The 14925-nt window shown below is 39.4% G+C and overlaps 1 protein-coding gene across 2 annotated transcripts in view; it reads right to left on the bottom strand.

The window, feature by feature from the left end:
- Positions 1-14925, bottom strand: part of MYBL2 (MYB proto-oncogene like 2) — a 47245-nt gene that overhangs the window by 24667 nt on the left and 7653 nt on the right. For both annotated transcript variants that reach the window (XM_027867020.1, XM_027867019.1), the window contains 3 exons: positions 12411-12631; positions 4854-5010; positions 3177-3482 (listed from right to left, as the gene is read on the bottom strand). In XM_027867020.1, the coding sequence (XP_027722821.1) occupies positions 3177-3482; positions 4854-5010; positions 12411-12631 (684 nt within the window). The remainder of the gene's footprint in view (positions 1-3176; positions 3483-4853; positions 5011-12410; positions 12632-14925) is intronic.

Raw genomic sequence — 14925 nt, forward strand, 5'->3', positions numbered from 1 at the left:
CTCAGACACTTGACACTTACTAGCTGTGTGACCCTGGGCAAGTCATTTAACCCCGATTGCCCCAACAAAAAAAAGCAAAAACAAAAAACAAACAAACAATTAAGGACAATTCAGGAAAAGAAACCACATCCTTTCACCCAGTCATTCTACTACTAAGGCTATACCCCAAAGAAAGCAGACAGAAACAAAGGTCCAATATATATATATATGAACAAAATATTCACAACAGCACTCTCTGAAGCAGCAAAGAACTGGAAACAAAGTAGATACCCATCCATTGGGAAATGGCTGCAAAAACGATGGCAAATGAATTGACAGACTATTACTGTATGGTAGGAAAGGACCAAAAGGTCAAATTCAAAGAAATGCAGGAAGGAAAGTTCATATGAACAGATGTGGAGTGAAACAAACAGAACCAAGAGAACAATGTACATAATGACAACAATTTAAATAAAAATATCATTAAAAGGAAACCCAACTATGAGTAAATGGAGGGGAAAAAAGCTTCCAAGCAATAGATCGTGAAACCTACCTCATCCCCAGCCAAAAAAAAAAAAATTTAGTATAGAAAACTGTTATATACATTGTCAGATGTGGTGACTGTTCTGGATGTTTTTATTTAATTGGTTCTGTCGCAAGTAAGGAATCAACAGAGGACAGACGGGTATTTGTGAAATAGCTAGGATATAAAGACAAAAAGCATTAATAAAACTTTTTTTTAAAAAAATCAATTAAAGCTATACAAAAGTGGTATGCCTAAAAAGGTAAGACTCCCCCTCACCCGAGGTCCTCAAGCAAAGGCTGGATGACCACTTGTCAGAAATGCTGTAGGAGACAAATTTTTTAGGAATGAGTTAAACTAGAAGTCCTTTGAGGTCTCTTCCAACTCAAATTCTCTGAAAAACTAGTCACATGTAGTGCGGCATCCCGGTAGTGGCTGCCAGGGAAATCAAGGATGGTGGTTCACTGGAGTTCCATGATACATTAGAGTTAAGGTAAATTGAGCATCCAAAGTAAAGGGAGAGTAGGGAGATAGAAACAACACAGATAGTACATGTAAGAAGGGGCAACCCAGCCCAGGTTGGAAAAACAGCAGGTTAAAGCTTTTGTGCTGATCAGCAGCAGAATCAAGGCCATAAGAGGCTGCTACATTTCAATCTGGATGAGACGGGAGAATTAGCCTCAAAATGAATGAATGAATGAGTCAACAAATGAATGAACAAATAAAAAATAGCAGTAGCTTGTAGAGATTTGTTTGCTCAAGCCCTCATCAAACCTAAACCTCAGGAATCTCAGAACTCTAAAACAATTCCTAGACATTTCTAAGGAGCTCTAAGGAACTTAGTACTACTAACAAATCTACATTAATCCCTTTCTCCATCATCCACCCTCTGAATAAACAAAAACCTCAATAGTCGCTCCAAAACCAACCTGGTAAAGACTATTTTAGATTGACAGGGAGAGTCACATATTAGATATCTCTTAAAGTCAATCTCTCAGGGCTTGGCCCCCAGGAACTGACCCTCCCAGGGCTTCCAAATCAACAATAAATCACCTCCTTTAACACAAAATGGCAAGTCAACTACATAGACCAGCATCAGAAAAGGCAAGTGGGACAGTAAACTTTGATGGCTTCTGTTCAAAAACACCAGACAATCACTGGCTTTCTTAGAATAGATACTGACAGAGTACAGTGGGATTCTCCTTTGAATTGGACAATGTATTTCTATTGATGCAGCTTAGAATCAAATTAACTTTTGTCAGCCTTGCCACACTATTGATTCACATTGTTCTCACATGTAATCAACTGAAATTCTCACGGTCTTTTTTTTTTAATAAATTTTTATTGATAACTTTTGCTTTAATATCACCAAATTTTCTCAATCCCAAATAATACACTTTTTAAAGAAAAAAAAAAAGAAGAGGGCGGAAAAAGTCAGCAAAACTGATCTATACATCAAAAAAGTCTGAAAATAAATACAATGTTCCACACACAAGGACCTCCCACCTTTTTGAGAAACAGCCCCCAGGTCTTTTTCCTACAAACTCCCTCACCCTGAAGTCAGGCAGCTGATTTTTTAAAAACTGAAGTACACAGGACTTTACAGTTATCCCTATTGGATTTCCCATTATTACATTCTACCCATTATCCTATATCAATGAAATCCTCATTCTCCCAGCCAACCAGGGTTGGCACCTCCCAATCATCCTTTCATAGAATCAGACATCACAAAACTGGAAGGGACCATCAAGGCTATCTCAGTGTTGTTGTTTTTCAGGCATGTCCAATTCTTCACGGCCCCATTTGGGGTTTCCTTGGCAAGGATACTGCAGTGGTTTGCCATTTCCTTCTCCAGCTCATTTTTCAGGTGAGGAAATTGAGGCAAACAGGATGAAGTGACTTGTCTAGGGTCATACAGCTACTAAGTGTCGAAGGCCAGACTTGAACACAAAAACACAAGTCTTCCTGATTCCAAGCCCAGTGTTCTATCCACTTCACCACCTAGCTGTCCAAAGTGTTAAAGAAATGTGAGCTATTCTTACAGTCTCTCTTTGTTGCTAGTATTAAAATAATGCCAAGAGTAAAGGATTGAATGACTGGAAAGTTATCTGTGATGGGAGACGATGTACTAGATGTCACTTTGAACAACATTAAGAAACCAGTCATCCAAAATAACAGAACCACCAGGGTTCCTTTTTCTGGCTTACAGAACCAAGACACTTTCCCCCCTAATTCTCCCTATGACAACTGTTCTGTGTGATCCCATACAACCCCTCTTCACAACCTAATACTTTCTTCTTTCTCAGCTATTTCTTTAATCAAGAAACACTGGAAGTCAAGAGACTCCCTCAGGGTCTCTTCTCTATCAATAGTTTACAGGATCTTAGGTTAGTTCACCTCTTTCTGGACCTCAAGTTTCTTCATCTATAAAATCATGCTAAAAATCCTGCCTCCCTCAAAGGCTGATGAGGAACAAATGAGATCAGAGCCAACAACAGCATTGTGTAAACTTTGTGTATTGTGCCCAACATAAATGCAAGGAATCTTTTTTTTTTTTAATTCTAAGCTTACTAACACAGACAAAACCAAATTCAAATACACAAATAAAAATTCTGAAAAATGAGGGAACATGAAGCCACAAACCCCTGTTATTAATGTAAGGAATTATCATTACCGATTCTATTAGATCCAGGGCATCGGTCAAGTTTGGCATTGTAGCTGGACACAAGAAGTTAGCCGCCTCCACCACCCACTTGTACGGGGAGCCAACTTCAACTGGGGAATCCTCAGACTTCAGGTCCTTGGGAGTCTCCTCCATGGGATCGGGGATCAAGTCTTTGGCTGGCTCCTCACGAGACTGCTCCTGCTGCTCCGAAGAGGTGGTTATGGCCTTAACACCTGATGTGGCTGCTACCTCCTCCTCACTGACTTCCTCCTCCACTTCCATGACCCCAGTGGACCAATCAGTAGTAAGGTTCTTCTGTTTAAAACAGCAATTAGGGAGAAGAATCAAGATTACACAAAGATCTAAACTGCCAAGGAAAAAAATTATTCATGGTAAAATAAATAAAAATAAACAACAATAAAAAAACAACAGAGGGACAGGATAGCAAACAGGACACTTGTTACTACCTTGTTCAAATTAATAAAGGCATTTTTTTTCTTTTCCTTGCCTTTCCTTTCCTTTCTTTACTTCATTTTTATTTTATGAGATCCTATTTCAACCAGGTTGGGAGTGCAGGGGCCCCCCATGGGTCTGATCCCACTTCTGACTGGCAGAGAAGCTTTGACCTGCTCCATTTCTGATAGATTGGTTCGCCCTTCCTTAGAAGCACTGTGGTTCCCCCCCCAGTCCTAGGGACTCCCCATATTGGTGCTATACATAGTGAGGACACCCAATCAGCTTTAGTCCCACTGCAGCTCAGGACCACCAAGCTCAAGAGAGCCACTGGCTTCAGTCTACCCAGTAAAAGAGATCATAGGCATGCACCATCATACCCAGCCATACAGGCATTTTTTTAAAATCACAAGCAGTTAGGAGTTTATGGGTTTCTATATAACCATTTATGCTATTTATCTAAATGTTTCTGTGAATAGTAAGTCTGCAATTTAAAAAAAAAGAAAAGAGCTAAAATTAAAAAGAATGGCCTATTGAGCCAAATAGTTTCCTTGTGAGAACAGTAGTCCAGACTGGTCTTTATGCAGAAGTATAATGCTATCACTCCACTGTCCAAAAGCCCTCAATGGCTCCCCAGTGCTACATTTAAATATCAAACTCATTGGCCTAGTACTGAAGACCCCCATCCTAGACTACGATCATTCAAGCCTATCCCACCCTTTCCCATCCTTAAGCTTCTGCATTCTCCATTGTTTAAAATCCTCTTCACTACCAACTCCCTCACACTGCTGACCTCCTAACTAGGTTTTCAAGGTCTAGTTCAAATGTCACCAGCACCATAAAGCATTTCCTGATTCTACCCAGCTGAAACTGATGACCCATCTTAATTACTTTTAATATTACCTTAGCATCTAGGAAAAGGACCCAGCAGGTAGAAGGGGCTTAATAAACATTTGCTGGATGACTAATCAACCAGAGGATTTAGGAATGGAAGAGACTTCAGGCATCCTCTATCCAACCAACCCATTTTACCATGGAGAAACTGAAAGTCAGAGAAAGAAGAACTGACCTGAAATAACCAATAAAATTTACTGAATGTCTACTATGTCTCAGGCACTGTGCTAAGTACTGTGGTTACAAAGACAATAGCAAAACAGTACCCACCCTCAGGGGGATTCCACTCTAATAAACTGGCTTTGATTCTTCCTAAGAAAGTGGGCCTAGCAGACTTACCTGGCTCTCTGCTGAATGAACACTCTGACCCTCCCTATCCTCCACTTCCACCAGCAAGTACACAGACTTAGGGTCCTTTGTCTCACTCAGGAAGCCCCCAGTGTCCACTTTCCGTTTGATGGTAGAGTTCCAGTGGTTCTTCACCGCATTGTCTGTCCTGTCAAAGAGATTGGTGACTTTTTATAATCTGATTGTGATCACTCTTATTATAGCACAAAATTGCTCAGAGTATAAAACCTTGGGTGGTGCAGCTAGGTGGTGCAGTAGATAGAGCACTGACCCTGGAGTCAGGAGGACCTGAATTCAAATTCGACCTAAGACACTTGACACTTACTAGCTGTGTGACCCTGGGCAAGTCACTTAACCCCACTGCCTAGCAAAAAAAAAAAACCTAAGTATTAACATGAGGTGTTCACTGATCTTAAGAGACTGCCTAGACAGGAGCATCCTATCAAAGGGCAGTAAGTACCCATACTATACAAATTAGTCTCAGAAACTGAGAAAGAAAGCATACTACCAGTTCCTTTTTATAAAAAGAATATAGGGGCAGCTAAGTGGTACCACAGTGAGTACAGTGCATGGCCTAGAGACAGGAAGATCTGAGTTCAAATCCAGTCTTAGGCATTTACTAGCTATGAGACCCTGGGTAAGTTACTTAGCCCCAATTGCCTTCCCTCTCATGCCCCTTTCCTCAATAACAAAAACATAGTCCTAATACCTAAACCACAAAAGGACAAAAGCATACAACTATGGGCTGAAATGATTAATGAATAATGATTCAAAATTTTAAATAAAATCCCATGAAACAGACTACAGTGATTCATCTAAGAAATCATTCATATGACTAAGCTGTATTTATACCAGAGACGCTAGGATGGTTCAACATTAGGAAAACAATCAACATAATAATATTAAAAACAAGAATAACCCAAACCACATGATTATCTCAACATGTGCAGAAAAAACTTCTGACAAAATCCCATCTTTTACAGAAGATTTCCTCAATGCCTCTTAATTCCAGTGCCTTCCCACTGTTAATTATTTCTCATTTATCCTATATATGGCTTGTTGGCATAAATTTGTTTGCAAGTTGACTCCCTCATTAGATTGTGAGCTCCTTGAGGACAGAGACTGACTTTTGCCTCCTTTTGTATCCCTAGCACTTAGCACAGTGCCTGGCACACAGTAGGTGCTTAATGTTTGCTTACTGATTAAGTACCATACTCATTCAAGGGGGGGAGGGGCCTAAAAAGTATAAGAATAGAGGAACCTTCTTTAAATATAAAAATTACCTATCTAAAAACAAAAACAAGCATCATATATAATGGAAATACAGTAGAATATTTTATAGTAAATACAAGAGTAAAGTAAGAATGCCAACTGTAACCACTATTACTTGATACAGTTCTGGAAATCCTGGCAAAAACAGTAAAATAAGAAAAGGAAACTAAAAACATGTAGATAGGTAAAAAGATAAAATTATCTCTTTTTTGCCAATGTTATGATGGTTTACTTAGAAAATCCTAGTGAATCAGCAAAGATACTAATTGAGGTAATAGCTTCAGCAAAGTTGCAAGTCACAAAATAAAACCTCAAAAATTAACAGCATTTCTATATACTAATAACAAAAAAATTCAAGAGGGAATAGAATAGGAGTTCCATTTCAAATAACTACAAAATCCGAGGAGCAGCATACTAATGCACACAACATAACTAATGAAGTAATAATTACAAGTAATAAACTAATAAAGTGTTCCTTAAAGAAATAAAAAACAACTTAAATAGCTGGAGAGTATTCATTGCTCATCGCTGGGTTGTGCCAATATAATAAACATGTCAGTTTTAATGCTGTAACAATCAAATAATCAAAGATTTTATAAATAACAATTATTTATCAGAACTTGATACTTAACAAAACTTGATAAATAATATAATTCACTTGAAAAATAAAATATGAAAAGAAGAAAAAATATAAGGTTGAGGTGAAGGAAGAACAGCACTTCCAAACCTCAGTCTATCTGATTAAGTAATAGTCATCCAAACCATCTGGTAATACTGGAACAGACTAGACAAGAAATCAGAAACAAAGAATCTCAATAACCCAAGTTTTTGATATACTAGAAAACACCAATTACTTAGGAAAGAACTACCTATCTGATAAAAACTGTTAGGAAAACTGGAAGGTAGTCTGGCAGAAATTAGACTTAGATCAACAATTTATGTCATATTCCACAAAACTTTCTAAATGAATCTATATTAAAGATCATACTGCAAAAATGTTTTAAGAGAAGCAAATCATACATATATCTCTCAACAACTAGTAGATATATTCTTAACCAAATAAGGGATAGAGGCAATTACAGATTGTAAAATAGATTAACTCTGATTACAATAAACATAAAAGCTTCAACACAAATGAAATCAATACACCCATTCTTAAAAGGAAGGTGGGGGAAGAGGGATACTGTAGATAAGGATAAGAAGTAAGTAAGGATAGTGGAGAAGGGAATTGGTTAAATGAGAAAAAAATCTTTGCATCAAATTTCTCTGATAAAGGTTTTCAAGATATAGAAACAATTAGCCAATTTAAAACCAAAAGCCATTTCCCAAATTGATAAGTGATCTAAGGTTATGAATAAAAAAGTTCTCTAAAAAAATAAACTATTAACCATATGAAATCAATAATTAGAGAAATGCAAATCAAAACAACCCTGAAGTTTTACCTCACACCCAACAAATTGGCAAAGACAGTAAAAGATGGGAATAATGAATGTTGGGGAGGGGGAGGGGAGGAAGATAGGCACCAAAGTGAATTGTGGGTGGAGCTGTAAATAAGTAGAACCGGTATGGAAAGCAATTTGGAATTCATTAAAATGTTCATACACTTTGACCCCACAGATTCCACTACCAGACTTATACTCCAAGGAGATCATTAATAAGAAGAAAATCAGAATATACACTGAAATATTCATAGCATCATTTTTTTGTGACAGCAAAGAATCAGAAACAAAATAGATGCCAATCAATTAGGGAATGGCTGAACAAATTGTAGTATTAGATACTACAAATATAATGGAATATTGCCACGCCATAAAAAATGACAGGGGCAGCTAGGCAGCACAGTGGATAGAGCACTAGGCCTAGAGTCAGGAAGACTCATCTTCCCGAGTTCAATTCTGGCCTCAAACACTTACTAGCTGTGTCACCTGGGCAAGTTACTTAACCTTGGTTGCCTCAGTTTCCTCATCTGTAAAATGAGCTAGAAATAAGAAATGGCAAACCAGCCCAGTAACTTTGTCAAGAAAACTCCAAATGGGACCATGAAGAGTTGGACATGAAATGACCAAACAACAAAAAATGATTAATGTGACGAACACAGAGAAGCATGGCATGCAAAGTGAAGTAAGCAGAGCCAAGGAAACAATATACATTATGATGACAACAATGTAAATGGAAAGAAGCATGCCCAAAGTCAAGGCTGGATAATTACAAAGACCAAGCATGCCTCCAAATTGGAGCTATGAAAAGATACCTCCACTCCTCTCCCCATCCCCAGCAGAGGGGAGAAGTCCACAACGATTGCATATTGCACATTTTTAGACTTTTTCAAAGTACTTATCGGTTATGCTGATTTTTTCTGTCTTTTCTTTTTTGTAATCTTTAAAAAGTCGTGTTTGTTATACAGGAAGGTGTGGGAGAGATACTAAGAAAACTACAGTGATGTTAAAAAAATTTCTTTTAATCTTATTTTCTGCCTACTTCCTCTAAATTCGTCTCATGGATACTAGGAATCACTCAGTTACATATATACATATATGTGTGTGTGTGTGTGTGTGTGTGTGTATATATATTTTTTTGGGGGGGGGCTAGGCAATGGGGTTAAGTGACTTGCCCAGGGTCACATAGCTAGTGTTATATGTCTGAGGCTGGATTTGAACTCAGGTCCTCCTGAATCCAGGGCCAGTGCTCTATCCACTGCACCACCTAGCTGCCCCCACTCAATTATATTTTAACACAAAAAATTGAAAATATTTTCTCTTCCTGGCCCAAAGAAAATTAGAGGGGGCTGATCTTCAGTGATCAGCCCAGCAACCTTGCCATACTTACAATAAAATCTTTTTAATTCTCAAAAAAATAAAAAAGAGAGAGAGAGAGAGAGAGAGAAAGTAAATCAGAGGAGTTTTCTTGCCTCTATTTTTTTCCCCAATGAGGCAGTACAGTGTAGTGAATAGAAAACTGGACTTGCAGTCAGGTAGAACTGGGCTGAAATTCTACTTCAAGTATTTCCTACCTGAGTGACTCTGGGCAAATCACTTAATCTCTCTAAGCCATAGTCTGCTCATCTGTAAAATGGTAACAATAATAATAGTAATAATAATGTTAATAGCATCTAGGTCTCCCAAGGTTGTTTTGAAGATCAAACAAAATAATGTAGGTGAAGTAAATTACAAATCTTAAAAGTGTTATATGTGATATTCTTATCATTATTCCAATCAAAAATGAAAGAAACTATCCTAATGATTAATAAACATTTATGAAGTTCCTACTATGTGCCAGTCACCGTGCTAAGAGGTAAAAGAAAGCCCCTACCCTCAAGGAACTTACAATCTAATGCGAACAAATACATATAAAGCAAGCTATACACACGATACATGGGAAATAATTAACAGAGGGAAGGCACTGGAATTAAGAAAGTATTGGGGAAGGCTTCCTGTATTTCTCACCCTTTCAATTCTTCTGGGGCTTGGGTAATGAAATTATTTCATAAGGTTACAACTCTACAATAGAGAACTTACTAGAACGGTACAGAAACAAACATGGGGACTGTAAGCTCAATGAATCAACAGTTAAAACGCAGTCAGTTAGAGAGCACTATAGGCTTCAGAAAGAGAACTACAGTTTGTAGGAGGGTCCTCTGCAACGGCCAGACCTCCTCTGGGGTATGGCGTCCCATTCCAGACATCAGATTTTAGAAGGGATGTTGAGAAATTGGAGCAAATCCAGAGGAAGACAACCAAGACAGTAAGGGAACTAGAATACCCCATGCCTTCCCCTTCCTCCACATTCAATAACAAGAGTTTTGAAACCACATCTAATTCCATGAGGAGCTCACAGATTAACAAAGTGAGCCTGGTGAAAACATGGATTCTAGAAAGAGGATGTAAGAGCCTAGTTTTCAGGCCACACACCAGAGGAAAAACCAAGGCTGAAGCATCTTCAGCTAATTCAGAGAATAAAGAGCCATCTTATGGGAGCTTAAAATCTCCTACTGCCAGGTGGCAAACTCTTTTCTTTCCAAGAGTAGGAGGAAAAGAATACTATCTGTGGGAGGCAGGTTGAAATGGGGACAATAACATTCCACTTCCTGCTCCAGAGTGGGCCCATTGGCTCCTCATATATGCTCTTAGATGTATGCACTTGTTTAGTGCCTAAACTGAACACATGCAGCATAGGCCCTCCCATGCCCACAGCCTGGGTAGCTCAGAGTCACATTAAGTTTAATTGCTCCCCCTTGACCTTTATGTATTGGGGGACTGTGTATTTAAGAGACCAGTTAGCTATGAGGAAAATGCTCTATAAGTCTTAAAGCACTTTAGAAACACAAGCTACTATTTATTTAGTGACAAAGATTCAACCAACAAGTATGATTAAATTGGTTGATATATGCCAGGAAGCATGGTGTGGGGCCCTGAGAGCTCAAGTCCTAACCACCACATACTAGCTCTGTGACCTGGAGCAAGTCATTAACCTCCAAGAGCCCCAGGCAATATTTTATTTAATAAGATGCTGAGCAGAGGGCAATCTGCATTGATGAAGGGAGGTTACTAAAGGAAAGTTCCTTATGCCAATTAAATGACGGAGCTCATCTTCAAGTTCACCAGGAGGGGGTCGGCTCAATTTTTGTCTTTACATCCCCAGCACATCAGCACACTTTTTTCCTAGACCAGACCTTTAAGTTAATTGGTATAAGGAACTCCCAGTGAGTACATTTTATTTAATGTAAGCTGCAGGGTGTTACAGCCAAGTGAGCTATTATTATCTTTCTCACTATATAAAGCAGGTACCATCACTTTAATGGTAATAACAGTAGCTAACATTTCCTTATGGGCGTAAAATGCTTTACGTAGCCTGACCCTCAAATCTGCCCTGTGCTTCATATATGCCAAAATATTTAGAGCAGCACTTTCTGTGATGGTAAAGAACTAGAACAAAGAACATGCCCATTGACTGGGGAAAGGCTAAACAAACGTGGTACATGGATATACTGGGATTTAAGAAGTGAGTATCATAAATACAGAGGAAGCATGGGAAGTATAAATTAATGCAAAGCAAAGCAAACAAAAGCAGGAAAACAATATGTACAATGACCACAAACAATACAAATGGGAAGAACCACCACCAAAAAAAATCAAAACCAAATGCTACAAAATGATAAGGAATAAATATGGTCCAGAAGACAGATGCTTCTCCCATTCCTGACAATCCTTTGTAGGGAGAGGGGAAGCAAGATTCCCCCAAGTGCGAAATATGACACTTAGTATCAGATTTTTTTCAATGTGTTGACTGGCTTTGCTACGTTTTTTCCTCTTATTCCTTTTTTAAATAAAGTCTGTCATAAGGGAGGAGGAATGGGGAGGATACAGGGAGAGATGTGTGGGCCCCATAAAAATAATCAAAAAATGTTTTTTAAAAAAACCTGCCTAGTGAAATATGTATTATTTCCATTCCTATTTTAGAGATAAAGAAACTGAAATCCTGAGAGGCTAAGAAATTTGTCCACAGTTATTCAGTAAGTGGCAGAGGAAAGTCCACAACTCTTTCTGCTATCTCATAATTAATGCTGCAGGTGAAGCAGATGAGGTTTGACTTTTTTCCATGATCTATGGGAGTCTTGCTTTGCCTCCGGGCCATCTTCTGTGCTATACGCTAGAAAAGAGTTATTTTCTCCCTAAGAAACCTTTTCAAACTACAGCTTGACCTTGAAATTGTGGTTCCCCTGCCCCCTAAAGGCCGCAGATGTGTATCTTCTGGAGGGCCAGGGAAGGACAGTGTGATGATACAACAGCAGGCTTTAATTTATAGCAAGAGGCATGAGAGATACTTAAATCACAGTTGATTTTTACAGGTATTTGTCTATGGGCAGAAACCCACTCCTCCCAACCCCACGGCCCTCACCCTAAGAAAAGACCACAAAGCAAGGCTTGAACTAGAAGGACCTTTAGCCCAATGCTCTCAGATTTAAAGATGAGGAATCCAATGCCCAAAGGGACTTACTCCAGATGACATGGAGACTAGCAAAGCCAAGGCGAGCAGAAGGGGCTCTAGCTTCTGAGCCCAGATGTGTGTCCACTGTCTGCCTGCCCTCCTGTCCATCTGCTCCTGCTGGGAGCCCCAACTTCAGACAACTTCAATCTCCAACCTAACCTCTGCTAACGAAATGAATGCTTCCTGTACCCCATTCACACCTTCTGACTGCCTCGTGTGGAGGAAAGAAGACCTGACATGTGATTCTGGAGAAGCTGACCACCCCTGCTCCCCACCTCTACCCTGCCTCACCTTCCAGGGAGGAGTTTGGCGATCTCAGCCCAGCGGTTGCCCAGGACCTTATGAGCCTCACAGATGATGCGGTCCTCCTCCTCCGTCCAGCATGACTTCTTCACCTCTGGGTTCAGGTGATTGTGCCAGCGCTCTCTGCACTGCTTCCCCAGACGCCCTTTCAAGTGTTTGGCAATCAATGTCCATTGTTTGGTGCCATATTTCTTCACCAGTTCAATGACCTTTGGGGAACAGGAAAAATAACCATAAAATAATTCAACTTAACAAGCATTTCTTAAGTAAGTGACCACCACTGTGCAAGGTCCTGGAGACAATGAGAAATAAAAATGAAAACCAGTCCCTGCCTTGAATAAGCCTATATCCCACTAAGGATACAACATGCAAAGAGAGACTAAATATTAAGAGCTCATAATTATGCTTTCACTTCACTATAAGGAGCCCTGATTTCATCAGTGTGGATGCTCGTTCCATCAAGGTACATTGCAGACCCTTAATACATCTTAGTAGATGAGAAACTGTTAACCTTTTTGGGGGTCATGGACCCTTTTGGCAGTCTGGGGAAGCCTAGGGACCCCTCCTCAAAATAATGTCTTTAAACGCTTAAAATAAAATACATAGGTCCCATGTAGTCCCTAGCACTACAAAGGAAACTTCAGTCATTCAAATACATTGAAATTATCTAGATACTCTTTAAAAACAAGTTCACAGACCCCAGGTTAAGAATCCTTGCAGTAGATATATAGTCTTCAAGCATTGCTATGACTGGATATAATTCTTCACCTGCTTACTGCTGGTCCAGTCTATAGCTTCTTTCTACTTAGCTAAACTAGTCCTTAAATGACAGATTAGGCCTGGACTTTAAACTTTTCTACTTTGACAAAGAACCATCAGAACCTGAACACTACTTAAGAGGAGCCTCTGAGAACTATGGGTAAGTCACTGCTCAATGGACTAACACTGATATGGTAGACAGTGTTCTAAATATGCATTAGTAATAGCTTAATAGCTATATTTATGTAGACTTTAAAGTTTGGAAAGCTCTTTACATATGTGAACTCATTTGAGCCTCACAACAACTCTGTGAAGTAGGTGCTACCATGACAATGCCCATTTTATAGGATGCGGAAAGGTTAAGTGATTTGCCTAGAGCCCTAAGAAATGTTTGAGGCAGGAGAAAAACTCAGATCTTCCTGACCCCAAGTCCTGAGTTCTATCCACTGTACCACCAAGCTATCTTACCTCATTTTCTCCTATCAAGGGGGTATGAATTTTTATTCCCATTTTTACAGATGAGATAAAGAACAAGTCCAAGTCCAACGCCTAGTTCTGAAAGGCTATGCCAGCAGAGTACAAACTCAATCTGTTCTACCCTTTGGAAAGACTCTGAATACAGTGCTAGCAACCAACTCAGTCTTCCTTGCTGTCTTCGTAATAAAATTAACCAACCTAGCTCATCATGGAGAGGTCCATCATTACTACATGACTAATTTTTTGGTTGTGGCAGCCTATGAAATTAAAGAAAAACTCAAAATGGCCCTCAGTCCTATATGGCCCTGTCCTGCTTCCCACAGTGATGACCTGGCAGCAAAGGGTGGAGGAAGCACTAAGGATTTTTAAACTACCCACAAATATTAACATTAAGTATTCTACATGTGAACTAAGGGGGACCAAATGAAATGACAGGGTCAGCTCAGAATCTGAAATACACGACCTCTTTAAAGGTCTACCTCAAATCCTAACACAGACACAATCACGTGTCCCTGTAGAGGTCTCCCTTTCAGGACCCCTCAAGCCTCTCTAAGATTACAAGATGCAGAATATGCACAGACCTGCACTGGGAGAGGAAGTTTCTTTACCTGGGAGTTCCCTACACCAATGAAATCATCAGTCCACACCAAAGACTCTAAGACATTCACTGTCCAGTGGCCAGCAAACTGACCTCATATTTAAAGAACTGAACCACACTGACACTAACAATCTTGCAAAATCACCAAGACAAAAGGAAGATGAAACTAAATGGAAGGACAGCTCACAGGTTTTCCTAGAAGAGACAAAGGAACCACCAGAGCTGATTTCACCCTCTGCCCCAAGGCAACAAAAACCATCATCTCATGGGACAATCAGTCGATTAACAAGCATTTGTTACGTGCCTACTGTGGGTCAGGAACCGTGCTAATATGAGCTAGAGATCTAAGAAGAAAGGAAAGGAAGGACGTAAGCATTTATTAAGCACCCACTGTGTACCAGGCACTGTGCTGAGCACTTTACAAATATTATCTCATTTGATACTCCCCAAAACCCTGGAAGGTAGTTGCTATGATTATTATCTCTACTTTACAGAAGAGGAAACTTAAGACAGGAAAGGTTAAATGACTTGCCCACATTTAAAAAAAAAAAAGCAACATGAAGATAACAGTGGCTTCATAACCCACATCTACTATAGAGGTGGGAAAATTGTATGAAAAAGCTGACAAGGTCATCCAAACTAAGTCAACATTCATTTTGATATTCCAGT

Source organism: Vombatus ursinus, unplaced genomic scaffold (genome assembly GCF_900497805.2).
Source record: "Vombatus ursinus unplaced genomic scaffold, bare-nosed wombat genome assembly UNPS02014785.1, whole genome shotgun sequence".
Classification (NCBI taxonomy): Eukaryota; Metazoa; Chordata; class Mammalia; order Diprotodontia; family Vombatidae; genus Vombatus; species Vombatus ursinus.